Source organism: Prunus avium, chromosome 1 (genome assembly GCF_965620075.1).
Source record: "Prunus avium chromosome 1, drPruAviu1.hap1.1, whole genome shotgun sequence".
In the NCBI taxonomy this organism is placed as follows: domain Eukaryota; kingdom Viridiplantae; phylum Streptophyta; class Magnoliopsida; order Rosales; family Rosaceae; genus Prunus; species Prunus avium.
In genome coordinates this window covers 44,203,409-44,230,473 of record NC_142284.1, presented here as the reverse complement: position 1 = coordinate 44,230,473, position 27,065 = coordinate 44,203,409, and the positions used below count along the sequence as shown (strand labels likewise).

Sequence of the window (27,065 nt, the reverse complement as noted above, 5' to 3'; positions counted from 1 at the left end):
CTACTAAATATCACTGTTTGCGTGACGAAGACAAATTTGTCGCGCAAAGTACAAAGTAGTCGCTCGAATAACAGCGCGACGAAATGACCGTCGCGCAAACTCAGTCGCGCGAAGTCCGTAAAGAAAGCCCTTGCGCGACAGAACATTGGTCATTTCGTCGCGCAACAAGCTCGTTGCACCAACAGTGCTGGGACGGCTACAATTCGTCGCGCGACGATTATGTGTTCGTCGCTCAAAACTGTGCGACGATTTTCCGTCGTCGCACAGACATTTGAGAGGCGGCATAAGAATTATCGCGCACCTTTATGCGCGACGAAAAAAAAATTGTCGCTCAAACCTGGTGCGACGAATTACCATCGTCGCACAGACATTTGAGAGGCAGCATAAGGGTCGTCGCTCAGCTTTATGCGCGTCGAAAAATAACTGTCGCACAAACCTGGCGCGACGATGAACTTTCGTCGCGCAGTCTTATGCGCGACAAAGAATAGATTGTCGAACAAACCCTGTGCGACAATGCCATTTGTCGCGCAAACATAGAGCGACAAAATTCTCGTCGTCGCGTTGCCTTTAGGGGACGACATTTTTCGTCGCGCAAACGTAAATATATTGTTTCTCCATTTAAATTATAATGGTTTGTATTTTCCTGTGGAAAATTTTGCGCGACGACATCACGGATAATTTATTTTTTTCTTTTTGGGGAAATTTTTGTTTGGTTTATTTATTTTTATAATTAAATGAAATGACAATAAAAAAATGTAATTAAGAGAAAGTTTTTGTTATAACATAATATAGAGTCAAATACAAGAAAAATGTTTCAAATGTCATAAAGAAAATAGAAAACTAATCAAACATTGTTTGATAATCTACTTGGTCTCCGATCTGGACATTGTCGACAGGGGCAGAGGTTTGATGGCCATGCTCGGGTTGGATGGGCTCAGAGGTGGATGAAGGAACAAAAGACGGTACGGGAATGCCGGACTGGGCGAGGGACTGTAAGAACGAATCCATCTGGGACATCCGGGCTTCAAGCTCGGCCATCTGGGCCACCTTTGCTTCAAGCTCGGCCATCTGGGCCACCCGGGCTTGAAGCTGGTCCATCTGGGACATCCGGGCTTCAAATTGGGCCATCATTGCTGTTATAGCACTGTTTGACTGGGACGATGAACGGGATCTAGGTTCCCGCCGCCGGGCATTCCCCATCCCTCAACAATATGTCCCTGGCCTCCTCCCGAGAGTCTGCTCCAAAGCCTCCGTCAAGATATGAAACCCTGCATCTGGTGGAGGAGCCACGGACTCGAGCGGCGTATCGGGAGGAAGCTGAGAGGCGGACTACTGAAGAACCAACTGGCTCTTCTCAATCATGGTCATCTATTTAACATAACATAAAATATTAATTAAAACATTCATATAATAAAGTTGAAACTTGAACGTGTAAGAGAATAATTATAATTAAAGACTACTTACATGAATGGACTCCGCCAACTCATTCCCAGGTCGAACATAAACGTCGCCAAAGACATCAATCTCTGGGAATTTGGACCCCTCCTAATTGAACAAGAGAAAAAAAATTGTTAGTACAAAAAAAACAAATTAATATTAAATACATTAAAAAGTAAATAAAAATTATACAATTATTACCTACCGCCGCGCCTCCATCCTATAGGAGAAGGGCCTGGCACCTGAATGGTGGAGAAGAGTCTTCTTCGCCCTATTGCCCTTATTTGCTTTGGCCATCTTCTGTTATACAAAAAATAAAATATTTTAGTTGAAAATGAAATGAAAACAGAATTTTGAACTTAGTAAAAAAAAAAATACCACATAATCTGCCCCCTGAAAATGACCACAGAGCCACTCCCAACTATCCTCCCGCCCCTCAAGCTCCTTCGGGCAACCCTCCAGAAGAGCAACCTGCGGATCATCATATGCTTGAAAATGGTGGTGCAGGTCGCTCTTCCACTGCTTGTACCTATCCGCAAACAGTCTATCGATATACCCGAACAAATCGTCGTTGAGATTCTCTAAATTGTAGTTGATCTGCAATAAATTAATTACATGCATTAAGTACTAGAAATATATAAAATTGGAAGGGAAAACAATTAAAAGGTAGGATACATACCGACAGCTGTCCACGCACCTCCATCTGCACCTCGTTAGGCATGGCCTTCCAAGACTTCCATTTCATCGGACAATGGGTCCGAATGACTGAACCAACATCGTGGGCCAATGAGCTATGTTGGTCCGCAGTAGGTGCAGCCCGATGACGCTCGTCGTATCTGATGTTGATACGACTGTTGGTCACCCGAGTGAGCTTCGCCGTACTCAACTGGCGACAAGGTCCCCGGGTGTTCTTCTTGGCTGCAAAGATATTTAAAATTAACGTTAATTAACAAATTATTAAAAAAAAATAATGGTACAGTTTATTGGTAGGTAAAGGAAATCTTTACCTGGTTGAGAACCCGACGAACCAGCAGCAGAGGTCGAAGCGGTGTCGATCAAGTGGGGAGGGCGATGACGCCGCCTGGCGCTAACAGGCTGCGCAACTGAGGACTCTGATGACGCCTGTGCATGGGAGACGTTCGGAACTGATGGGATCTCGTTCAACTGTGCTGGAGCAGTGACAGCTGACGTCGCAATCGGGGGAGGCAAACTATGAGGACTCGTCACCGTCTTACGACGTCTGATAAGGTTCGACATCTGCACAACTGATAAGGTCTTAAAATTAAAACATCCTTGCCTTAAAATGTTTGTTTATTTTTAAAAAAACAACATCAACAACTAATCAACAGCAAATTCAATATTTAGCATACAAATACACAGAAACATGTATTCTTATAAAAAAAAAATAATAAACAGATGCACATTGTTTTAAAGCAAACAAAACAAAAACAGATATATATTAAAAATAACATATGCACATTGTTTGCAAACAAAACAAAAACATATATATATATAAATAAAAAAAACAGAAACAAATATTCATCTCAACAAAATGAACATCTAATTTGGTTAGTTGCACATATATTAAATCTGAAAAGCAATCCAAATACAAAAAACAGAAAATTACGAAAAGCAATCAAAATACAAAAAACAGAAAACATAAAATTGTGCTCCAATCAAATTTAAAATCTGAAACCAAACCAAATACAAAATCACAAATCCAACACTATTTCAACATTTCCAATAAAATCTGAAATCACAAATGCAAATCCAATACAAAAAGGAAATTGAAACGGAGCAATCCTAACCAACCACCAGACTAAGTAATGTAAACACTTACAAAATAAATATACAAATTCAAACAGCAGATTTCGGAAATTTAATCCTAACATATATTTTAATCCACAACTTTCAGAAAAAAAAAATCCAAAAACTTGTAATTATAAATCGGGGCTAGAGTCGGGACTTTTACCGTATGGGTTTCGACGGTGGAGAGCGAGAGAGAAATCGAAGGGCCGTCGTCTGATGGAGGAGCGAGTGACTGAGAGCGGACGGAGGAGACAGGGACAGAGAGGAATGAGTGGGGATGGAGGATAGAGGGACTGAGAGGGATGAGTGGAGACGGAGGAGAGAGGGATGAGTGGGGACGGAGGAGAGAGCGGCTGAGAAGGATGAGGGGCGGGGCTGAGAGCTTGCGATAGAGACTGGGTGAGAGATTTGGGGGTGCGAAGGAGAGAGACCGGGTGAGAGATCAATGGGTTCGAAGGAGAGAGAGATAGAGGGGCTGAGAGGTTGAACGCGAGAGAGAGAGTGGCTAAGAGATTTGAGGGTTCGAGGAGAGAGAGACAGAGGGGCTGAGAGAGGTTGAAGAAGAACAGAAATGCGCGTTTTTTTTTCATAAAAGCTTCGCCAACTTGCGCGACGAAAGATGTAAAATGTCGCGCAAAGATAAATATCGCACTTTGCACGACGGATAAAATAACCTGTCGCGCAAAGAATTATTAATTCGCGGGATAAACTCCGCCAAAAATTTGGGCGACTTGCGCGACGACATTTTTTACAACGTCGCGCAAAGATAAACCCTAAACCCTAAACCCTGAAACATGGTCCAGAAACCCTTACTTACATTGCGCGACGGAAATAAGTCTAACCTGTCGCGCAAAGAATTTTTAATTCGCGGGATAAACTCCGCCAAAAATTTGGGCGACTTGCGCGACGATAATTTTTTCAACACGTCGCGCAAAGATAAACCCTAAACCCTGAAACCTGGTCCAGAAACCCTTACTTACATTGCGCGACGGAAATAGCTTCATACGTCGCGCGCAGAGCTATTGCGCGACGGAAATAATGTTATTCGTCGCGCAAGAAAATCATGGAAATGTTAGTGAGTATATTGTTTTAATGGGGCTACGCATTCTACAATACTAGTTTCACCGATCCAACCGTCAAACTTGTTTGTTTATACTTAGAGATCGTACACGCCAAAAATTGAAAAAAATACACATTCATAGATGATGTTACCGGACCAAAATTTTCAACGGTTATAAACAAAAAATCACGATTTAACTGTTATTTTAACTCCGATTTTGATGATATTTTACGGATGCACTCCTTTACCGTATATAAATACAATTACTGAATTTGATCTTCATTGAAAAATATTTACACTAGTGGATACCACAACATCTTATGTTATATTTAACAAAAGTACATCAACAACTCTTAATGTTTGTGAATATATAGTAATTGGCTACATACGCATTCTACAAAACTATTTTCAACGATCCAACCGTCAAACCTGTTTCTTTAAACGTAGAGATCGTACTTAAAAAAAATTGGAAAAAATATACAGTCCTAGATGACATAACGGGACCACAATTTTCGACGGATATATATATGAAAAATCACGATTGAACGGGTATTTTAACTCCGATGTTCAAGATTTTCTATGGGTGCACCCCTTTACTGTATATGAATACAATTACTGGAGTTGATCTTCATTTAAAATTATTTACACTAATGGATAGTTTGTTTAATTTCTTAACTATCATGCCATATAAAAGAAATAAAATTTAAAAACTTGGTTTGGGCGACGAATGAGCTCCTTGTTCGTCTCTGAAGGTTTGCGCGACGTATAATCATGTTCGTCGAGCAAAGATGATTTATCTAATTCGTAAATTTTTGTAATATTTGGAACAATGCGCGACCGATAAATCGTACTCGTCGCGCAAAGATGATTTTTAACATTATTATCACATATTTGCTTTTGCGCGACAACGATGTCCGTCCCGCAAAGAAAGATTGTGCGATTTTGAAAATATTATCCGTCGCGCAAATGTAAAGACCGGTCGTCCAGCGTAGACGACCGGTCGTTTTTTCACAGATTGTAATTGCTCTTTTTCACTTCCAACCTATTTTGCGCGACGAATATATCCGTCCCTCCAAGTATGATTGTGCGACGCGAACTATTTCATTTCGTCGCGCGAATTTAACGACCGGTCGTTTAGTGTCGACGACCGGTCGTTTTTGCACAGATTCTATTTTTTTTTAAAACTTCCAACCTATTTTGCGCGACGAATGTATCCGTCCCTCCAAGTATGATTGTGCGACGCCAACAATTTAACTCCGTCACGCGAATTGAACGACCGGTCGTCTAGTGTCGACGACCGGTCGTTTTTGCACAGATTCTAAGCACAGATTCTAATTTTTTTTTTACTTCCAACCTATTTTGAGCGACGAACATATCCGTCCCTCGAAGTATGATTGTGCGACGCCAACAATTAAATTTCGTCGCGCTAATTTAACGACCGGTCGTCTAGTGTCGACGACCGGTCGTTTTTGCACAGATTCTAATTTTTTTTTTTAACTTCCAACCTTATTATGCGCGACGACAATATCCGTCCCCCAAAGTATGATTTCGCGACGACAACAATTGATGTACGTCGCGCAAATTTAAAGACCGGTCGTTTAGTTTCGACGACCGGTCGTTTTTCCACAGATTCTAATTTTTTTTTTAACTTCCAACCTTATTATGCGCGACCAATATGTTCGTCCCGCAAAGTGTGATTGTGCGACGCGGACCAAATGTTCGTCTCGCAAAGTCAACGACCGGTGTGTAGACGACCGGTCGTTTTTTGACAGATTGTAATTGGCTGATTACCACTTATAACATCTGTTCAGTTTTGAATCCATAACTTCTTAACCATATGTCCAAATTTCATGTTATTTATACGGTTGGATTCAGCACAGAAAAACAAAGAACGTAAAGCGGACCAAAAATGAACAGAATTCAATAAAAGAAACGAAAAACGTTGCAAACACGTTACAAAGTTCCCCACATATATTGAAGGTTTGGATATACATTCCACAAATATTCGAACAATATTCAAACAAATATTTAAGGTTTGGATAATCATTTAATATGTTTTACATGGCAAGTCGCAAATATTTTACATTATTCATCATCTGAACTATAATAATCTTCGTTTTCGTCGCTATGATCACTGTCGGTCTCCCAATCATCCTCCTCATCTTCCTCTTCCTCCTCCTCCTCCTCATCCTCCTCAAGTACATCATCATCATTGTTCGGGCCCACGGTTGGATCGTATCGCGGAAGATAACCGAGGTCAATTGTAATTGACTGAATCGGTATTTCTCTTGGAGACACTCCTTCAAGCTGAAAAGGTTCCTGTACGACAATTGTATCTCGAAGTGTTTGTGCATCATGTTCCATGGAAGATTCGAAACGTTGGTCAGCAACGTCGACGTCGTTGTCAGATGGGTCTAGTTCTGGTATAGCATACACATTCCTCTGACCCATCTGCTGAACAACTTTCCACCCGCTCCCTGCTTTAGGGTCATCTAGATAGACAATCTGTTTTGCCATGGTTGCCAAAATGTAAGGGTCGTCATCATACCAAGTTCTGCTCATGTTCACAGATAATAACCCATGATCGATTTTAATACTTCCCTGCCTATTTTGGTTCGTATCAAACCATCGACACTTAAACATGATCACTTGGTATCGGTCTTTGTAAAGCAATTGCACGACAGTGGTGAGTTTGCCATAGAAATCAATGTCTGTACTTTCGCCTCCACCTGGAACATGGACACCGCTGTTTTGCGTACACAACTTGTCATCTCGTGCACTCACCAAAAACTTGACGCCGTTAACATGGCAACCCGAGAACAATTCAGCCCGAAGTGGGCCGAATGCTAAGTTATATAACTCTTCACTGTAAGTGGGGGAATTCTCTGATTTCAACTTGGTCACCTAATATTATTAAAAAAAAAATTCAATAGTATGGAAATGTTAGTTTGATAATTTCAAATACTACAATATATAGGTCAATTACAAAATACTTATAACTTACATATTGCAAGAACCATTTTGGAAATAATTCACAGTGTTTCTTGGAATACAAATGTGATGGATGTTCTCGCTTCATCATCTCTTCATGCTCATCTAAGTATGCCATTATCTCATCACAATTGTTCAATACGAACCAATGAGCTACCTCCATATCTTTCCTGGAAAATGACTCCCCTTGTACAAGATCTCCAAAGGATCGTGCGCTTTGAGAAAAAACAGAAAGTTGCTCATTTCTCACACCTCCGTCATTATTGCGCTGAGGTCGATTGAAAGCCGTGTCCACATCTTTTAAATACATTCCACAGAAAGTCAGCGCCTCATATTGAATCCAAGCCTCTACAATTGATCCTTCGGGCTTCGCTCTGTTGCGTACGCTTCTTTTCAGCTCTCCGAGAAGCCTGCCAAAATATAATGAAAAGATGAAAATCAGGAAGTAGCAAGAATACGAACCAATGATGCATACAGAAATGATGCCAAGTTATATACCTTTCTATAGGATACATCCAGCGATAGTTGACTGGACCCCCAAGCAATGCCTCTTCTGGCAAGTGAACCATCACGTGGATCATACTTGTGAAGAAAGCCGGAGGGAATATCATCTCAAACTTGCATAGGACTTGGACAATGTCATCGCGCAACTGATGAATGTCTGTCTTTTGCAATGTCTTTGCCGTCAGTTGGGAAAAAAATCTGGACAACAATATGATTGGCTTGACTACATCTTCCGGCAACAGGTGTCGAATCCCAACAGGAAGTAGGCGTTGCATAAACACATGGCAGTCATGACTCTTGAGTCCGGTAAATTTACCCCCGTCAACATTCACGCAACGTGCGATATTAGAAGCATACCCATCAGGAAACTTTACAGACGACACAAATTGTAGAAACTCTTTTTTGTCATTCGGTTTCATGGAAAAAAACGCAAGATCCCTTATAGCTTTATCATTGCCCCTTTTCAGCCATAAACCCCTTCGTATGCCCATTCTTTCTAAATCAAGACGAGCTTTTATCGTGTCTTTTGTCTTGTCCTTGATATCTAGAATCGTTCCCATCAATGTGTCAAACACATTTTTCTCAACATGCATAACGTCGTGATTGTGCCTCAATTTTAGTTTCGACCAATATGGGAGCTCAAAAAACATAGACTTGTGCGTCCAGTTCATATGTGTAGCAGGTCTGGTTCGACTAACAGTTTTCCCGAACGGAGCAAAATCCAAATGGTTAAGCTGATCCAAGATCTGATCACCGGACGATTCTCTAGGTCTTGCACGATGCTCTTTGTTCCCGTCGAACTCTTTATCCTTTTCCCGCCACTCGTGATCCCATGGCAACCATCTTCGATGCTCAAGGTAACACACTTTTCCAGCGTGCCAACCAGAAGTCACATCTTCCTTGCATACAGGACATGCCATATAACCCTTTGTGCTCCATCCCGACACCATTGCATATGCGGGAAAATCATTCACAGTCCACATAACTGCCGCTCTCAAAGTGAACATCTTCCCAGTGGATTTATCGTACGTGCGCACACCGTTTGTCCATAAATCCTTGAGCTCATCAACCAACGGCCTTAAGTACACATCGATTGACCTGCCAGGATCCTCATTTATCAAAACAGTCATCATCATGTACTCTTTTTTCATGCATTTCCAAGGCGGCAAATTATATGGGAATACGAAAATCGGCCAAGTACTGTGATGTTGGTTTAGAACCCCGTACGGATTGAATCCGTCAGTGGCAAGTCCCAGCCTAACATTTCGGGGATCAGCAGCAAACTCGGGGAACGTTCGATCGAACTCTTTCCATGCCTCCCCATCTGCAGGATGCCGCATCACATCGTCGTCTACCCGTTTTTCCTTATGCCATCTCATGTCTGTGGCAGTATGCGTCGACATATACAATCGCTGCAATCTTGGTTTCAGGGGCAGATAACGCATGACTTTTTGTGGAACCTTAGTCATTCTATTCTGAGACTTCTGTTTGAACCTCGACTCATTGCATATAGGGCATGTATCCAATGATTCATACTCTTTGTAGAATAACATGCAATTGTTTTTGCAAGCGTGGATTTTTTCATAACCCAATCCAAGACCACTCAACATCTTCTGAGCCTGTCTGTGGTTGTTGCGTAGATTTAGCTCCACCAAAATGGATTAAGCTGCATCCTCAACTTGTGATACTCGCAAGTGCACGAACCGTTGGTAGTATAGCATATGTAAGTGCGAGGTCGATTCCACAGGGATTGGTGATTGAATGATCCAATTTAGTTTCCCTACACAAAATAGAAACAAAAACAAAGAACATAAAACAAGGAAGAAAGAAATAAGTAACTCAAGCAAATAAGTTCCCAAGTTCAATTTAGATTAATGGATTGATTCTAGCTAAAGTATGATTAAGCCATGGTGTGTGGTCATAACCTTGTGTTCCTAATTCCCTAATTTGATCATTTGTTGTCTAACCTAAAATTAAGCATTAGGAACCCATTAAGCATAGAAGAACATTTTAAACAACCAAGTATGTATCTAATCCCTGTTGTCGAATGTCCATACATACTCTTCCTATTCATAGTTCAATTCGAATTAAAGCATGGTGTATACTCTTAATTCAAACCAAGATAGCTAACATGCAAGCCTAAATGGTGATCAATCATTCAAACTAGCATATTAACTTATAAGCATAATGAATAAGAACAAAAACCATAATTGAAACTTGGAAACTAATTCAACTTGAAAACTTAAGAAAAGAATTTACATAACAAAGAAAAATAAATTACAACTAAGAAAACATTAAGGAAACTAAGAGAACTTTGAGGAAGAAAGGAAGTGTTTGAGAACTTTGAGGAGGGAGAAGAAAGTGTTTGGGAACTTTAGAGAATTTTGGAAGAAAGTGTTTAGGAACTTTGAGAATTTGGAAGAGAGTGGTTGAGAACTTGGAGGATGTTTGTGAACTTGGAGAATTTGAGAACTTAGGGAAGGAAGAGAAATGTGTTTGTGAAGTGTTTGAGACATGGAGACTTTTGGAAGAGAAGGGAAGTAGAGAGATGTTTGAGAACTTTGAGGATTTTGGAAGAACATGTGTTTGAAAGCTTTAGAGAATTTGATGAAGGAAATGGGAGAAGTGTTTGGAGAAGAGAGCATTTGAAGAATTTAGAAGAAGAGAAAGGAAAAGTGTTTGATATTTAGTACAAAGAAAATTTAATAGAATGATCTTATTACAACAATTGAAAACTAGAAAGAGAAACTAAGAGAATTTGAGGGAGAGAAGGGAAGGGAGCTCTAGAGAAGTGTTTGAGAGCTCCCCCCCTTGGGGTGTTATTACAAGCTTAGAGAACTTCCCTATTTATAGGCCTAGGGGAAGTGAAAATCAGAATTCAATAAGACTAATGCATACAACACTTGAATTATAAAATCTGAAATGGTTGATGCACTTGTATTAGAAAATCTGAAATGGGTGATGCACTTGTATTAGAAAATCTGAAATTGGGTGATGCACTTCACCAATAGATCCCACCAGCAGCCCTAGCTCATCTTCATGTCACCATGACCAAGCTTCCAACCAAAAATGATAGCTCATACCTAGCTCACCATGACCAAGCATCCAACCAGCACATGCTGAGGTCAGCATGACCAGCAACTTCAAGGGCTTACAACTTGGGCTTCTCTTAATCAAATTAGGACTTTAAGCACTCTAAATTGAAGTTCAGAATGTCTTCTTTCCAGCCATATGTTATTTGGGCCAATCCAAGGTCGGAGGAAGAAGTTAAGGCCGAAACAAATTGCTAACTCATTTTCCGCGCTGATAAGATCCATCCTGAGCATGGTTCTGTGTTTGCTAGGTAACGGACTCCAGATTTATCCAATGGGGCTGAATTTTGGATATGTTATAGTACACACCAATTGGAGCAACTTGCATGAAGAATGTGGCCTCATCCGAGCTATGTAGGTTGCTGAAACAAAGCTTGCAATATGACCTACGGAACTGGACTGGCAGGGGGCTGTAGCCATAATGAATTTGTCTTTAAGCTCTTCATCAATTCATCCAAATTAGGCCTTAACATGCTTGAATTGCATGAATTATGTTCTCCAAAGCCATCATTGTTACCTAAAGCTCAATTAACTGAAAGATAAACACAAAAAGGATTAAAAGCACAAGTTTAACTCAAAAACATAACCAAATCATAAGCTAGAAGGGTAAGAAATAATATACAATTATGAACCGATCAGTGGTCTTTCGGCAAACAATTGTCCGTCGGAAGCATTCTCTTGAAAACCCCCAAAAAGTAATCGAAACTCAGGTTCGACATACGGTACTTTACTTTTCCATGCATTAGCTCCACAATGGCCGTCAGAACGGAAAAGCTCTCGCACCCCGGATATAACTCTTGGTTAGCATTTCTTAATAGTTTTTCATACTGTTCAAACTCTGCACTATCCGTTGGTGTAGGCACATCATCTTCCCCTTGCTGATTGCTGCTCGTCGATGCAAATGGAAAAGCATCATTTATAATATCCATGACTTGTTCATTAGGTTCCACAATAGGTTCAACATTGTCCACTCTTGTGGCCCTTGAAGACGAAGCAATGTCTAATTGTTCCCCGTGATGGTTCCAAGTGCTGTATGTCTCAATCATTCTATTCCTTACTAAATGAAATCGAACAGTTTCAATTGTCTCCCACAACATGTTGTTACACTTCCTACAAGGACACCGAATTCTAGTTGCACCCGGGTTGTGTGACCGTGCAAAGTGAATAAAGTCCTCGATTCCATCCAAGTATTCGTCTGCGCACCTGTTAGGGTTCTGTATCCACCTTCTGCTCATAATTCCTGGAACCACAATCACAATACAACAATCATGTTGTATTCTTACAAAATCATAACGTCACCTTATGCCTCCGGTAAGGGCCCTATCCCATTCGGAAATGCATAGTCATGTCACGTAATTTACAACTACATGAGATTAGATTTCGACGTGGATGAATTTCGGCAGCATCTCGGTACAGTTCTTGAGGCGTACCGTAGATATAAAATACCTACGTACCACCCGAAGAACGTACCGAGATGACACCGAAATCTCCACAATCGAAACCTAATCCTGTAGCTGTAAACTACGTGACACGACTATGCATTTCCAAACTGTCCAAAATATGGGACAATTCAAGAATTAATTGGACCGTAGTCGTGGTTTACCCACCCATGCGCGGTCCAACTAACCTCGAACGGGAACTAAGCTTTACAAAAAAAAAATGTATGAAGTTAATTTCAATTAACTTCGTACATCAACGTGCATAACTGAACAACATAATATAAATATAATTTCACAACACAATTTAAACATAATGTAATTAATTTTATATAATACATTCGCAATCGTTCTCCACCAATCGCTAATCACATATAATATCCCTATATACAACGAAATTAATGGCGTTAGTATGAATTTACAGTAATATTTTTACACTAACGACAAAAAATACATAATCAATGAACTTACCGGAGGCAGAAATAGTTTAACTCATAAACGAAATGAGATTGATGCGTTTGCTTGGCATATGACGTTCGAGATAGAGGGAGAGAGTGGCTGAGGCAAGCTGCAATTTTTTTGCAGTTTGCCTCTGCCATGGCTGAAACTGAATAAGTAATAAACGACGATTTTGCGCGACGGATGTATATTTTCGTCACGCAAAACCGCAAGCCATTGCGCGACAAATAACAATTTTCGTCGCATATTATTCGACGCGCAAACGTATTTGCCGTCCCGCAAAATTCCTTCCCCGGCGCGCATGGTGATGCCGACATCCATTTTTGCGCGACGGATTAAACATTAACCGTCGCGCATATTGTTAAGCTCATAATTTCATACATATACATGCCCTATTTACTTACTTCTTTTGCTTAGTTTCTTAGATTTCTAAGTTATTTGCCTCCCTTTGTGTGTTTTGTAGGCAAATAGAGCAAGAGAGCATAATTCATGCAATTCAAGCATGTTAAGGCCTAATTTGGATGAATGGATGAAGAGCTTAAAGACAAACTCATTTTGGCTACAGCCCCCTGCCAGTCCAGTTCCGTAGGTCATATTGCAAGCTTTGTTTCAACAACCTACATAGCTCGAATGAGGCCACATTATTCATGAAAGTTTTCCAATTGGTGTGTACTATAACATATCCAAAATTCAGCCCCATTGGATAAATCTGGAGTCCGTTACCTAGCAAACACAGAACCATGCTCAGGATGGATCTTATCAGCGCGGAAAATGAGTTAGCAATTTGTTTCGGCCTTAACTTCTTCCTCCGACCTTGGATTGGCCCAAATAACATATGGCTGGAAAGAAGACATTCTGAACTTCAATTTAGAGTGCTTAAAGTCCTAATTTGATTAAGAGAAGCCCAAGTTGTAAGCCCTTGAAGTTGCTGGTCATGCTGACCTTAGCATGTGCTGGTTGGATGCTTGGTCATGGTGAGCTAGGTATGAGCTATCATTTCTGGTTGGAAGCTTGGTCATGGTGACATGAAGATGAGCTAGGGCTGCTGGTGGGATCTATTGGTGAAGTGCATCAACCAATTCAAGATTTTCTAATACAAGTGCATCACCCAATTTAGATTTTCTAATACAAGTGCATCAACCATTTCAGATTTTATAAAACAAGTGTTGTATGCATTAGCCATATTGAATTCAGATTTTCACTTCCCCTAGGCCTATAAATAGGGAAGTTCTCTAAGCTTGTAAACACACCCCAAGGGGGGGGAGCTCTCAAACACTTCTCTAGAGCTCCCTTCCCTTCTCTCCCTCAAATTCTCTTAGTTTTGCTTTCTAGTTCTCAATTCTAGCTTTCTTTAATGTTTTCTTAGTTGTAATTTATTTTTCTTGTAATGTACATTCTTTTCTTTAGTTTCAAGTTTGATTAGTTTCCAAGTTTCAATTATGGTTTTTGTTCTTATTCATTATGCTTATAAGTTAATATGCTAGTTTGAATGATTGATCACCATTTAGGCTTGCATGTTAGCTATCTTGGTTTGAATTAAGAGTAGACACCATGCTTTAATTCGAATTGAACTATGAATAGGAAGAGTATGTGTGGACATTCGACAACAGGGATTAGATACATGCTTGGTTGTTTAAATTGTTCTTCTATGCTTAATGGGTTCCTAATGCTTAATTTTAGGTTAGACAACAAATGATCAAATTAGGGAATTAGGAACACAAGGTTATGACCACACACCATGGCTTAATCATACTTTAGCTAGAACCAATCCATTAATCTAATTGAACTTGGGAACTTATTTGCTTGAGTTACTTATTTCTTTCTTCCTTGTTTTATGTTCTTTGTTTTTGTTTTTATTTTGTGTAGGGAAACTAAATTGGATCATTCAATCACCAATCCTCGTGGGATCGACCTCGCACTTACATACGCTATACTACCGAACGGCTCGTGCACTTGCGAGTATCACAAGTTGAGGATGCAGCTGAATCCATTTTGGTGCAGCTGTATCGACGTAACACATATATCCGTCGCTCAAATACAAATAGTCGTCGCGCAAGAATACAATGCATTCGCGCGACGATTATATCGTCGCGCAAAGTTCGTTGCGCAATCATTTTGCGCCAAAGCGATAAACCCGCGGCTTTTTTCCCGCTGTTTTTTTGCGCGACGACGAAAATTGTGTTTGTCGCGCATTACACCCTAGCGCGACTAGAATTTCCGTCGCGCAAGTATGAAACACTATTTGTTTCCCGCTATTTATTATGCGCGACGTATTATTTTGTTGTCGCGCTAAACATCATTGTGCGACGAATATATCATCGTCGCGCAAATAGTTGTCGTGCAAATGTGTTCATTTATATCATTTGAATATTTTGTCCCATTTCTAGATCTCTGAATATTTGTTATTTGCGATTTTTGGGGTATACAATCTCAAACACGTTTAACGGTTGGATCGTTGAAAATAGTTTTGTAGAGTTGAATGAACACTTTTTAGTTTCAAAACATATTTCGCGCTGTTCTCTTTGTAGGGAAATTGATAACCCTGAAATTTATTCGTATGGAGGTTGATAACCATACAAAAAGATTCTCCTCAACCATTCCCATAATTAAAAGGGTATGAATGATGATCTTCACTAAAATCAATGAAAAACATATGATTTAGATGGCAAAATTAAAATTAAGGCTTAGGATTAATGGTTTTGTATATCGTACCTTGCGCGACGGATAATGTTTTGTCGCGCAAAGATGTCATTTGCGACGAGTTTAGTCGTCGCACAAGAATTAGGCGCCAGAATATTTGTTCGCGGTTTTTTCCCCTTGTTTTACGCGACGGTCGTTTTTCTGTCGCACAAAGTTGTTTTGCGCGATGAAATGTATTGGTCGCTCTATTTTGCGTTACGCATATGATTGTCCGTCACGCGATGACCTTTTATACGACGAAATTTCTTCGTCGCGCTAATTTGCGCTACGCATATGAGTGTCTGTCGCGCGAGGATCTTTTATGCGACGAAAGTTCTTCGTCGCTCTTGTTTGCGCTACGCATATGATTATCCGTCGCGCGATGATCTTTTATGCGACGAGTTGTCCTTCGTCGCGCAAACTATCGTCGCGCAAATAGAAAAATGTAGTAGTGTAGATAACGAGACTGCAATAAACCATCTAAAATCCTCTTGGAAAAGCTATAGTGAATTTCTTTTTTCTGGCATCTTCCAACGAATGTGAATAAATTAATCATGGCAAGAAACAAATAATAGTAAATTTAGCTTAATTCTTTGAAAGTCATTTTTCCTCAACTACAATCCATCTCTTTATTTTAGTTTGAATAAAATCCTGTTTTTTCTAAATAAAATTCGATGACTAGGATCCAATTCAGCAAGTTACCTAATCAAGCACAAAATCGAATTTATTGTACTTTCTCGATTCCTAAAATACCCCAAACCCAGCCTAATTTCATTTTGTATATTAATATAGGAACTAATATAGAAACAATTTTTAATTGGATTGTAACTAATGACACACTTGAATTTGGAAAGATCTCCAAATGGATGTAGGAATTAATTTGGAATTTTTTTTTAAATTTAACAAAAAAATTCATATTTAACATACCTAATCGGTTTATTTAACTTTATTTATTCATTTTGTATGCAGTAAGTGTATTATGATCTTATTTCTGTAGGTGTATTGCTATTGCTTGTATATGTAATTACTGCTTACGTCTATTCATGGTTGGCATTAGTATTGATTAAGTCCATTACAAATTTATTTTTTTGACATTGCTAATAATTTACATTCATTACTAATTAAGATGGTAAAAATTTACGAATTACCCAATCCACCAAGTACAGTTCCTAACTTCCTAACTTCCTATATGGAGCCTACACTAACTATTATTCTCTCTTTTCACTGACAATGGAGCCTACATTATATACATTACTTAATATAGTAATAAGGGTTTAGGGTTGGACCCAGCACTTATTATATTATATATATATTTATGATCCCAGCACTTTTTCTTTTCATTTCATTTTTTTATTAAAAGCGATAGTAATTTTATTAATAAGACAGAAAAAAGTACAGAGTAGCCGCAATGCCAAATATGAGTACAACATCTCTAGTGACCAAACACAAAAATAAATTGGTTTGATCTACAGAGAATTACGCACATGCCAGAAAAACCTAAAAACTCTCATTTAGCAGACAAGAAGCACTTGTACTCAAACCTAAAATACAGATCCACCGAAATATCACTTATTTGCATCCAAAGGGACGCACACGTCTTATGCTCCAAGTAATATATATATAAAAAATTTTGGAACTTATATATGCTTCAGGTATTTTCACCAAACCTTACCTATACTATTATAGGTAGGTTAGGTATACGCCTCACAACACCTGCGCTGCAATTGACGAATACTCCAAATTTATAGTATTCAAAGTTAAATTGAAACCCAAAAACCTCTGCATTAAAGAAGCATGTTTGATGTATTTGCCTTTTCACTTTAATGACATATCTTAACTCTTGTGGACGTAAAATACACTTACTTTGCCACATGGCTAGATTTGGGGACTGCAATCAACAATAGACAATGGGTGTCCTCTATCCATTATATCTTAGTGAAAATGGACCTAGAAACCCTAAAAAGTTTTTGTGGTTGAAGTGTAAATCCTCCCATCCATCCACTATTTGCTGGAAATGTTGAAGCATCAATCAAGTTGGAGGAAGAGAGAATTTGGATTAATTCACTCCTAATTAGGAAGAGAGAAGCATCAATCAAGTTGATAGCTAGGCTCACGCACGCACGCACGCATATATGGACAATTCAATGAACTTAACTTATATATATATATAGTATAGAAGTGGGTGGGGATGTTAACATCAAGGTTAATAGGTTCGAATCAAAACTGCATATCATGCGCCTTTCACTGCAGAGAGCTTTGGTTTGTGCATCAGATTATAATTTTGATTTTTAATTTGGGTTTCATTTCATATGTAGATAGTGTGTTTGTTTTGTTTGGTGTAGAGAAACTGTACCAACCCCCCATGGACACACAGCCCCCACCAACTACTGGCATCGTGTTTGTTGGGTCTACATGTCCAAAAGATTTTTCCTTACGTCTCTTTCTCATTACTGGTTTTAGTATTTCAAATCAGAACCCTCAGTACGAACCTTTTCATCATCACTATATAAAAACTGCAACGATTAGTACCCAAAAATAAAAAACGTAAAATCCAACGGCTCCATGAATCGTTACCTTGTTTTCTTGATTTTATATATAATTGATGACAACCAAATTCTCTTTAAAAAATCTGTTTTCTTCCCTAGCTAATAATATATGTTGTTAAAAGAAGGATGAATGAGACAATGCTGGTAGGCGACCGTCAACGAAGCTTTAAGTAAACGGGTCCATTTATTTTGGACCGTTCATTCATGGAATTCCCATAATGGAACCCGAGAAGGTGGGTTTAGTACTAGTTTAATATTCACCAAAATCATTACACTCTGACTTTTAGCCCAATAATATCATTTGTCGCATTGTCTTTTTTCATATACACCTTTATACTTGTACTCTAAATTGGGAGAAATTATTAATTTATTCTGATAGTTTTATACATGCAATTTTTTTTGGTGAGATAGGGGGGCCAAGCCCCAGGAACAACAACTAAAACAAATCAATACAAACTAGGCGGGTTCTGTGAACCCCAGCACTATCATCTGCAAGAGTTGATCTCACCCACTCGGGGGCATTATCAAAGAGATGAACTCCCAGCTCTACATTGTAACTTGACTTAGCTAAGCAGTCGGCAACGCAATTTTTCTCACGATAAATGTGTCTGACAACACAATTATTAATTTTCCCCATGTAATCCTTACAGCTGCAAATCACACCAGCAAGGGGGTGGAAATTACTGTAATCAGGAGCTTGAATAAGCTGTATAGTAGTTGCTGAATCCATTTCCACAATGAGGTTAGAGATCCCACGATCAACTGCAAGTTTAAGCCCAAAAACCAGCCCCCAAGTCTCTGAATCAAGGATCTGACCCTTGCCTAAGTTGGCTGCAAATCCAGCAATCCAATCCCCATCAGAGTTGCGAATAACACCACCAGCACCAATATCACCAGTAGCAGAATTCCGAGAGCCGTCGAGTTGGTTGGTGAGCAAATGTTAACAAAGAAGAGGACAAATATAAATTATTATAATTATCGGCAGAATTCCCTCGTTTTGTCGAGTTTCTATCAAAAAAAAAAAAAAAACATTATTGGCAGAAGAATATTTATATTTTATTAAGTGAGCTTCATTTCTTGATATCCTGTTCTGAAACATTCTCATTTTATCTCCTCATCTCAAATATTTAATACAGCCCATCTAACTTTCCAATATAATGGGCCGCACATAAATACTTCAGAACTTTGGGCCGTATCCAGACAGATTGAGTGAAAACAATTTCTTTACGTCCTCTTTGCACTCTAGCCTAGCAACTTGCTTCTTCCTCTGTTTTCTTCATTTCGCTAAAAGTCAGAAAATACTTGGCAGCAATAATAATAGGCTCAGAGCCTCAGGCAGTCAGGCTGCCACTGCCATACGGTATCATATCATCATGCACACAGACAGAAGCTGAAACATTAAAAAGGTATATATATATATATATATATATATATATATATATGTCTGTACATTTTGAGGAGGTGTACATGTGCTTCCAACAAGTAAAATTATAAAACAGCTGGTATGTTTTCTACATTAACATGAAATCAAACAAAAGGTGCTCGAAACTTGCCCTCCACTTTGTATCTGAATTCCAATAACCTCTTGGAAGTGGAAACTATAACTATGTTATACTTCCAAGTCCAACTCTGCACAGATAAAATCACTAATTTCCCAGAAAGAAATTGAAAAGAATAAGGAAGAAAAGAAAAGTACTGCTTTTGGTTTTTCTGTGGACTTATAGGGTTAATTATGGACATATGACATAATCTTCTTGATAAGATTGCTCCGTGTGCCGGTAGGGGCTGAGCTTGTTATGACATGGAGAAGGTCCCGAAGGAGGCACTGGCCCTCTTGGAAGCATGCCTTGAATCGATCTTTTAAATTCCACTTCCTTCAAAACTCTGCCGCAACTTCCCATTGATGCCATTCCCACCAAAAGCAGAACCAGAAGAATAACATAACCCCCTAACAATCTCGTTGGAGATGACATTATGGAAATGTGGTGATTTCTAATATCTGATATCTTCCTCTCAACTTTATAAGATGGCACAACTTTATTCAGGATTAGAGATGCTATTTCGTTTATATAGGACTACAGGGATAGAGGCTGGGGGAGAAGTTTGAGTGCCGTATGTATTGGACTAAGACTGTTAGAATCTCTGACCTAAGAGATTAAACAAACCAGAAGAGGACTATTTGGATGTTTTATTTATGAGATTCAACGCCAATGAACAAAGGGTGCTCTCGAGTGTTGAATTAGTATTGTGTTGTTTTTGAACGCCGTGAATGATTGTCAATAAGTTGAACGATGCAATAGCAGCCATTTTGGAAAACACAGTAGATAATAGATTAGATATATTCAAGTTCAAATTAATTGTGCATGCACCATTAACACCAAATATCATTTTATTCAAAGCAAAACTCATGCGCGACAGACGATCCTTTGCCACGCACAAACAAATGGGAAATGAAAGAGACACAATAAAGATTAAAAAGATGCTCCCCAAGTTATAATAGTATGATGAGAAGTCTTCGAAACATGTTTTGACTAACTATGCCTTGTACTTTGTGGATAGTAACCTAATCAAAACCAACTCTACATGGGCTTATCATAACAGCTCCTACTAATATTTGTTTATGTACCTAAAACCAGGGGCCGTTTTGTGCACAGGGCAGGATGGGTGCCCGCCCATTCCAAATTTTTTTTAAACAAAAAACACCTACATATGTTATAAGTCCAGTCCAACGCTCTCTCTCTCTCTCTCGGGTGGGCAACAACATCTTTGCATTCTCATTGTCAACAAAAAGTATTCTTCTCATTCTCTGATCTTCTATATATAATTATAGTTTTAATTTAAAATTGAGTATTCTAAGAATTAATTAGGTATAAATTATAATTTGAGGATTTTGTTAAAATTAATTAAGGCTTTGATTTTAGGAATTTTGTTGAGATCTTTGATTTGTTGTTTATATTGTTGAGATGCTCTATGATAATTTGTTTGATTTTTTGTTGGTATTTTTGATTAAAATTCTTTCTACATAAAAAAATGTTGGTATGTATAGAGATCCATTTTAGGGTAAGGCTCATTACATCATCGTGTATCTTTTTATGTTTATTAATGAAATTCACACGTACCGTTGAGTTTAGTATATAAATTTTGCTCATTTGGCTTTCAAATCATGTATCTGCCACGACCTAAAACTAAAGAGTCCAAAAGGAAACAGTCATAAGCAGCATCTTGGTCTTGGTCTGGGCTAGCATGTTGTTTTCCCTGCCAAGTTGTTGGTTCATAAGTGAGATTCAAGGCAGAGTCCTATAGATTTAGTATAACTAGCAGTTTGGCGAGGTCTTGGCAGTACATGGTATGTAAAACGTGACAATTGTATAATGAAAACTGCCCACAGCCAGCCTCTTGGCAGGGTTCCAAGAAAGTGCCTACAAACTATGTCATGATTTGGATGTTGTTTGATATAAAATCAGGTTATTTTTTGCCAAACAATCTTCAAAATCCATCACGTGTTAAAAATATATATATGAAAAATCGCCATCAGCCCATAAGCCATTGAAGTAGACCAGTATTAGAGAGATTTGAAGTAGACCAATATATATAATAATATGCCCTACAACAAGCTACAACTCTGTGACATTTTATCATTCTCAAACTGCTAGTGTTAAAAACTTCCTCGGGTCACATATATTACTTGGTGAATAAGATCATCTTTGTTCTCCAGATGTGATTTATTTAAGCATAAAGTTTTTTCCTTTTTGTCTGAAATTCAATATAAAAGTTTGCACAACTGAAAGCCTGCAATTTGACAATCCAAGGATGCCAAGTTGCTGACTTTTATCTATTGACTATTTTCTTTTTTGTAAAACGAGGTTTTTTTTTTGTCGTATTTTGTTTTTAGCGGCTACTGAGAGAGTGTGTTTGAGTTTTGGGCGTTGTGTTCTGTTCTGATAAGTTTTGCTTTAGGTTGAGTGATGTGTTCGTTTTAATTGATAGGAACTTTAAGGAGATGGGCTCTGCCTCTCGTTGTTTCTCTCTGCAAAACTCCTGCAACGCTTCCTCTGCAACCGGGATTCTCTACGACCCTCCTCTCGGCTTCCGCTTTCGATCGCCGATCAGGTAATACCCTCCTCCATCCCCGCCGTACTTTCAATAACTTTTTTTCTTTCCGTGTTATCATTTATCATGCGCAAAGTAAAGCTGTGTCTCATTCAATTTGTTGTATTCTTCGGATTTGTGACCTCTTTTTTGTTGAACTATTAGCTGTAATTCATGGTGTGCAACATCCAATTTCAGGGAACTATCTGGGAATGGACCCAAGCAACTCAATTGCATCTTCATTTTTAGTTTTTCACACTATCTCAAATACCAAACAATACTTGTTTTATAGTTTATTGGTTATAGAAAGAGTACTTAAGGATGGCAGGTTTCGTTAATATCCCGATCCCCGTTTATCTCTTTCAGTTTGTATTTCTCTGCCCATTGCAGTTTCTGGGAATTATATAGGTTGTGTGGTTTGTTCTTGTTAGCCTACTGCTTTTGGCAAGTTTAGCTATAGTGATATCGACTACATAATTACTTTATCTAATGGTTATTAGCATCATGACGAGACAAGTTAACTGTGATGATGTTGAATAATGCACTCCCTAAAACTATTGTCAAGCTCAGGGACGAGGGAAAGGGTAACTTTGCTCATCACATTTTGTGATTTGATGAAGAAACTTTGTTATTTGAATTAAGGGGTCACCAATACTTAAGAGATTCAGACGTCAAATATGTTATAAACTTATACTTTCTTCCAACTCTTTTTATCCTTTTATTGTTCTTCTTTAATGCAGATTCAAGTTTTGTTTATGTTCATAGTTGATGGCATATTAGACAGCTGATGTGCAATCATTTGACTTGTCTGAACCCTTGCAGGAAGATTGTTAGAATGTCTGCAACTCAAACTGAAAATCCCAGAATATCATTTGAATCCTTGCCAATAAAGCCTCCTTCACATCCCACCTATGATTTGTGGGGTGTTATCAAGTCGGCACTTTCTGAAGATGCTGGGGATCGAGGTTTGCATTATTTCTTGTTTTATATGGTTCTTCTGTTTTTCCCAAAGCACCAATTTCAAGTGGTTTTAATATTGAGATCTGATTCCTCTATATTGTTTTTCATATGAAATGCTACTAAATCCAGGATATATGAATGGGCAGTTTAAAAACTTCATGTTCAAAAAAATATTATTAAGATTGTTGCTTCAATTGTAGGTGACGTGACATGTCTGGCTACCATTCCATCTGATATGGAAGTAGAAGCCCATTTTTTGGCGAAGGAGAATGGTATAATTGCTGGAATTGCACTTGCAGAGATGGTATTTCATGAAGTGGATCCTTCTCTGAAGGTATAAAGGACTGGACTTTGTGTGCTTGGATTGTTTTTGTTCTTCGTGTCCAATCATTAGTGGTTTACATTTCAATACAGGTTGAGTGGTCACAAAAGGATGGAGACTCTGTACATAAAGGCCTAGATTTTGGAAAAGTTTATGGTAAATTAGAATGTGTAGAAATTTTAGGAGTTTTTGAAAACTCCTTGAGAATTTAACAAATTGATATGCAGGACGAGCACACAGCATTGTTGTAGCTGAGAGGGTAGCACTGAATTTTATGCAGAGGATGAGTGGAGTAGCAACTTTAACTAAGGTATTCTTGTTTCCCTCTATGCCTTCTGTAACTAAAATCAATGAATAGGCTATCTTAAACTATAATCAATAGCATTAGAGAACATAATTGGGGGCATGCCGTTGCAATGCTGATCTTGACGGTTTAAAAATCTGAAGCGATTGTTTATCGCATTTATATGTTTTGATTAAAATATTTAGCACAAACCAGTAGTTGTTGTAGTTCCTCTTCTTCTATGAAAGAGAGGTCTGGAATTTACCATGCGAGAGGGAAGGAATTCAGAGTGGACTAGGGCTTCCCTGTTATGAAGTTCTGAGTACCATTTGATCAGAAGGATTTAGGATAATTTGTATTTATAAACCAACTACTTAGCCTTGTCAATATTTTTAAAAGAGATTAACCTTGTTTTCCTTTTTGTCAGTTGTTACTGATATATGTCTCAAACTTAGACTATATTTTGATAATAACAGAACGCTCACAACTCTTACTAATAACACCATGACTGATATTTAATGCTGTGTGCAGAGCCACACTAAGCATGATGCTTTGAGAGTGCAAAATAATGAAATTAATGATAAAACTCTAAAGTGGGTGGTAGACGAGAGAAAAATAACTTGACTCATGTTTGCCTATTGAATGTGTATAAATATTCCATATTTTTCGGCTGTGTAAAGAAGATATTTCCAATGTTTGTGTGTGTATGCAGGCAATGGCAGATCTTGCAAGCCCTGCACATATTTTAGAGACAAGAAAAACTGCTCCAGGTTTACGTTTGGTGGACAAGTGGGCGGTGTAGATCCTTGCTTCTACTACACACCAACATGTTTTGGTTAGTGATATATTAGTTTTTTCTCAATCTTAATGAAAACCTCTTGTCGTAGGTACTCATTGGCGGAGGTCGAAATCACAGAATGGGTTTATTTGATATGGTAATGATAAAAGATAATCATATATCAATAGCTGGAGGCATCGCAAATGCCCTCAAATCTGTAGACCTGTATTTAGAGCAAAGGAATCTTCAGATGGAGGTTGAGGTAATTTTGCAACTTCTAAGATCTATAGTACTACGCTTTAAATCCTGTCAAACCTTTTTTTTGGCAATTCATCACATGACTCATGATAAAAACATTCTCAGTTAACAGTAAGTTTTTACAGACATTCTATGTGATATAAGTTGATATGTCCTGCATTTATTGTGCAATCTGTTAAAGAATGCTTAGCTCTCTCTCTCTCTCTCATGTTTGTGTGTATTTATGTGGGGACATGTGCGTGAATGATCATTGCTCACCAATAAAACAGATGGACGGGATAAGATGTCCTGGTGACTGAAATCATTAAATGGATATTTTGATTTAATTCCCAGGTTGAGACCCGGACAATTGAGGAGGTAGACAAGGTATTGGATTATGCATCTCAAACAAAGACTTCCTTGACCCGAATAATGTTGGATAATATGGTTGTACCACTACCGAATGGGGATGTTGATGTGACCATGCTTGAACAAGCTGTGAATTTGATTGGTCGAAGATTTGAAACTGAGGTACTTAAAATTACTTATTCAGTTTTCTTATGGTTTCCGATTTGGTTTATCTGTAGACCTAAAAGGAGTTGTCACTAATGTTTGGTCTCCTTTTAGACCTTAAAAATTGAAGTAGCTTAAAGTTCATTCCATTCACACTTCTAGCAATAATAATATGCTACAAAGCACCTGATTTGCTTTATACATTTGTCATGCCATGCCATAATTTCAATGCGGTGACCCTCATTTTTAACACCATGTTTCTAAAAAATATGGATTTAGATTTAGATAGTGATTGTTTGGATGGTTGCGTTTTGCCATAAATATCTTAAATTGTATCTTCCCTCTTTTATGTTGAAGCCTCTTTCTTCAAATCTAGGTTAACCACTTTCTTGCCACCCTTCTTCTTTTTGGGCGATTCAAATGCAGTCTTTCATGTTAGCAGATTTTTTTTTTTTTTTTTATTTATGAGCAAGGGGGGGCAAGCCCCACAAAGAAGTTAGCAGATATTTTCATTGCTGCCTTAATATGGAAATAACTACTGATTGTATGGATTGGATTTTTTCGCTTTTTATTTCTGACTAATCTGCTTACTGTGACAGGCATCCGGCAATGTTACTCTTGAAACAGTACACAAAATTGGACAAACAGGGGTTGACTATATTTCTAGGTAAATTTGCAGCTTCTAATCTCAATCAGTAAATCTACAAATTTTATATGTGGGGAGAAGAGTTCTTTTGTGGCTTGGCATGACAGATGCCGTTTAATCTGCCATCTGGAGTTATTTTAAGTGGACAGAAATCATATGCTGCCCTTTTCTTTTAGGCCATAATATGTTGTCTAGGTATTCCGAGATAGATAAACTTTTAACCTGTCATATTACCACACAGTAGGAGTAACAAACATACCTTGACTGTGGAGATGTACTACTTTTGAGTGGGGATGGACGACTCAAAGTTAGGATCTAGCAATTGTATAATTCCACTTTGAGGATCCTCGCATCTCTTCTGTGTGACAAGATCCTCACATCGCTTCTGTGTGACATAAAAAGAAAGTAGTTCATAATCTCATCAGTCGAGGTTGTGAGAAGTACATCTCAGTGCAATAGGTTGCGGGGCATAACATAGTGAAAGATAGTTTACCGATAGTTAAGTCCTGTTATTGATTGGCTTGCATTCACGAGCAATAGATAGTGTGCACTTGGAGTATTCCTGGAATGTTTACAAAGTGCTTTGTTATGTTTGCAGTGGTGCACTGACTCATTCTGTAAAGGCTCTAGACATCTCCCTCAAGATTGATACGGAGTTGGCTCTTCAAGTTGGAAGGCGCACTCAACGAGCATGACCGTCGTTCATACTGTAATATTTGTTTCCGAAGGTAATATTGATGTTAAAGTTTCATGTTTATGATAAAATCTGATAGGGTTCTTGTCCTTGATAAAGATTGACCATGTCTCAATATTGCTATTTGAACCCAAACGTTTACGAGTTGTTGTTATAAGCTTTTCTAGGTGGTGACTTTGAACTTTTCAACAATTGGTGCAAAACCGGCAAAATGGATCTAAAGACAGCAAATGGAGGCATGCCCCTCTGCGCTTGACCTCGTGGTGCTGGACGGGCAACATGCTCTTTGAACAAATCTTCAAGATTTATTTATAGTATTCCAATTTGATATATTTTATATATCATTAAGGGTCTAATTTTATGTTATAAGTCAATTATTAGCAACTTGGTATATATGAAACTGAAGATGATCATATAAGATGAACTTCTGACTTCCGTACTGAATAAAATCATTATAAAAAAAACTTCAGATTCTGCAAAGATTTCTGCAGCTCTTTTATTTTATTTTTTCATTTAACAAATGATGAGAA

At 38.4% G+C, this 27,065-nt stretch overlaps 2 protein-coding genes and 1 pseudogene across 4 annotated transcripts; 1 reads left to right on the top strand and 2 right to left on the bottom strand.

Moving 5' to 3' along the window:
* Window positions 1–840: 840 nt before the first annotated feature.
* Window positions 841–6,757, bottom strand: LOC148297888 (uncharacterized; annotated as a pseudogene).
* Window positions 6,758–7,735: 978 nt separating this feature from the next.
* LOC148297887 (uncharacterized) lies at window positions 7,736–9,141 on the bottom strand. The gene is made up of 2 exons (XM_088248814.1): window positions 7,916–9,141; window positions 7,736–7,799 (listed from the first exon to the last, which is right to left on the bottom strand). The coding sequence occupies exons 1-2, from the start codon at window positions 9,139–9,141 to the stop codon at window positions 7,736–7,738; spliced, it is 1,290 nt and encodes a 429-aa protein (XP_088104940.1).
* A 12,423-nt stretch (window positions 9,142–21,564) lies between these two features.
* On the top strand, window positions 21,565–27,015 carry QPT (quinolinate phoshoribosyltransferase). Of its 3 annotated transcripts, none has more exons than XM_021968596.2 (12): window positions 21,565–21,701; window positions 22,001–22,123; window positions 22,925–23,067; window positions 23,263–23,396; window positions 23,477–23,540; window positions 23,612–23,694; window positions 24,380–24,463; window positions 24,555–24,707; window positions 25,037–25,213; window positions 25,795–25,862; window positions 26,440–26,569; window positions 26,703–27,015. In XM_021968596.2, exons 2-11 carry the CDS (start codon window positions 22,014–22,016, stop codon window positions 26,534–26,536), a joined length of 1,113 nt encoding a protein of 370 aa, XP_021824288.1. In that variant the 5' UTR covers window positions 21,565–21,701; window positions 22,001–22,013; the 3' UTR covers window positions 26,537–26,569; window positions 26,703–27,015. The 3 variants fall into 3 exon arrangements, with proteins under 3 accessions (XP_021824288.1, XP_088109782.1, XP_021824289.1); XM_088253656.1 differs by lacking the exon at window positions 21,565–21,701 and adding an exon at window positions 21,858–21,876; XM_021968597.2 differs by lacking the exon at window positions 21,565–21,701 and having other exon boundaries at window positions 21,933–22,123; window positions 26,694–27,015.
* The last annotated feature ends 50 nt before the right edge of the window (window positions 27,016–27,065 follow it).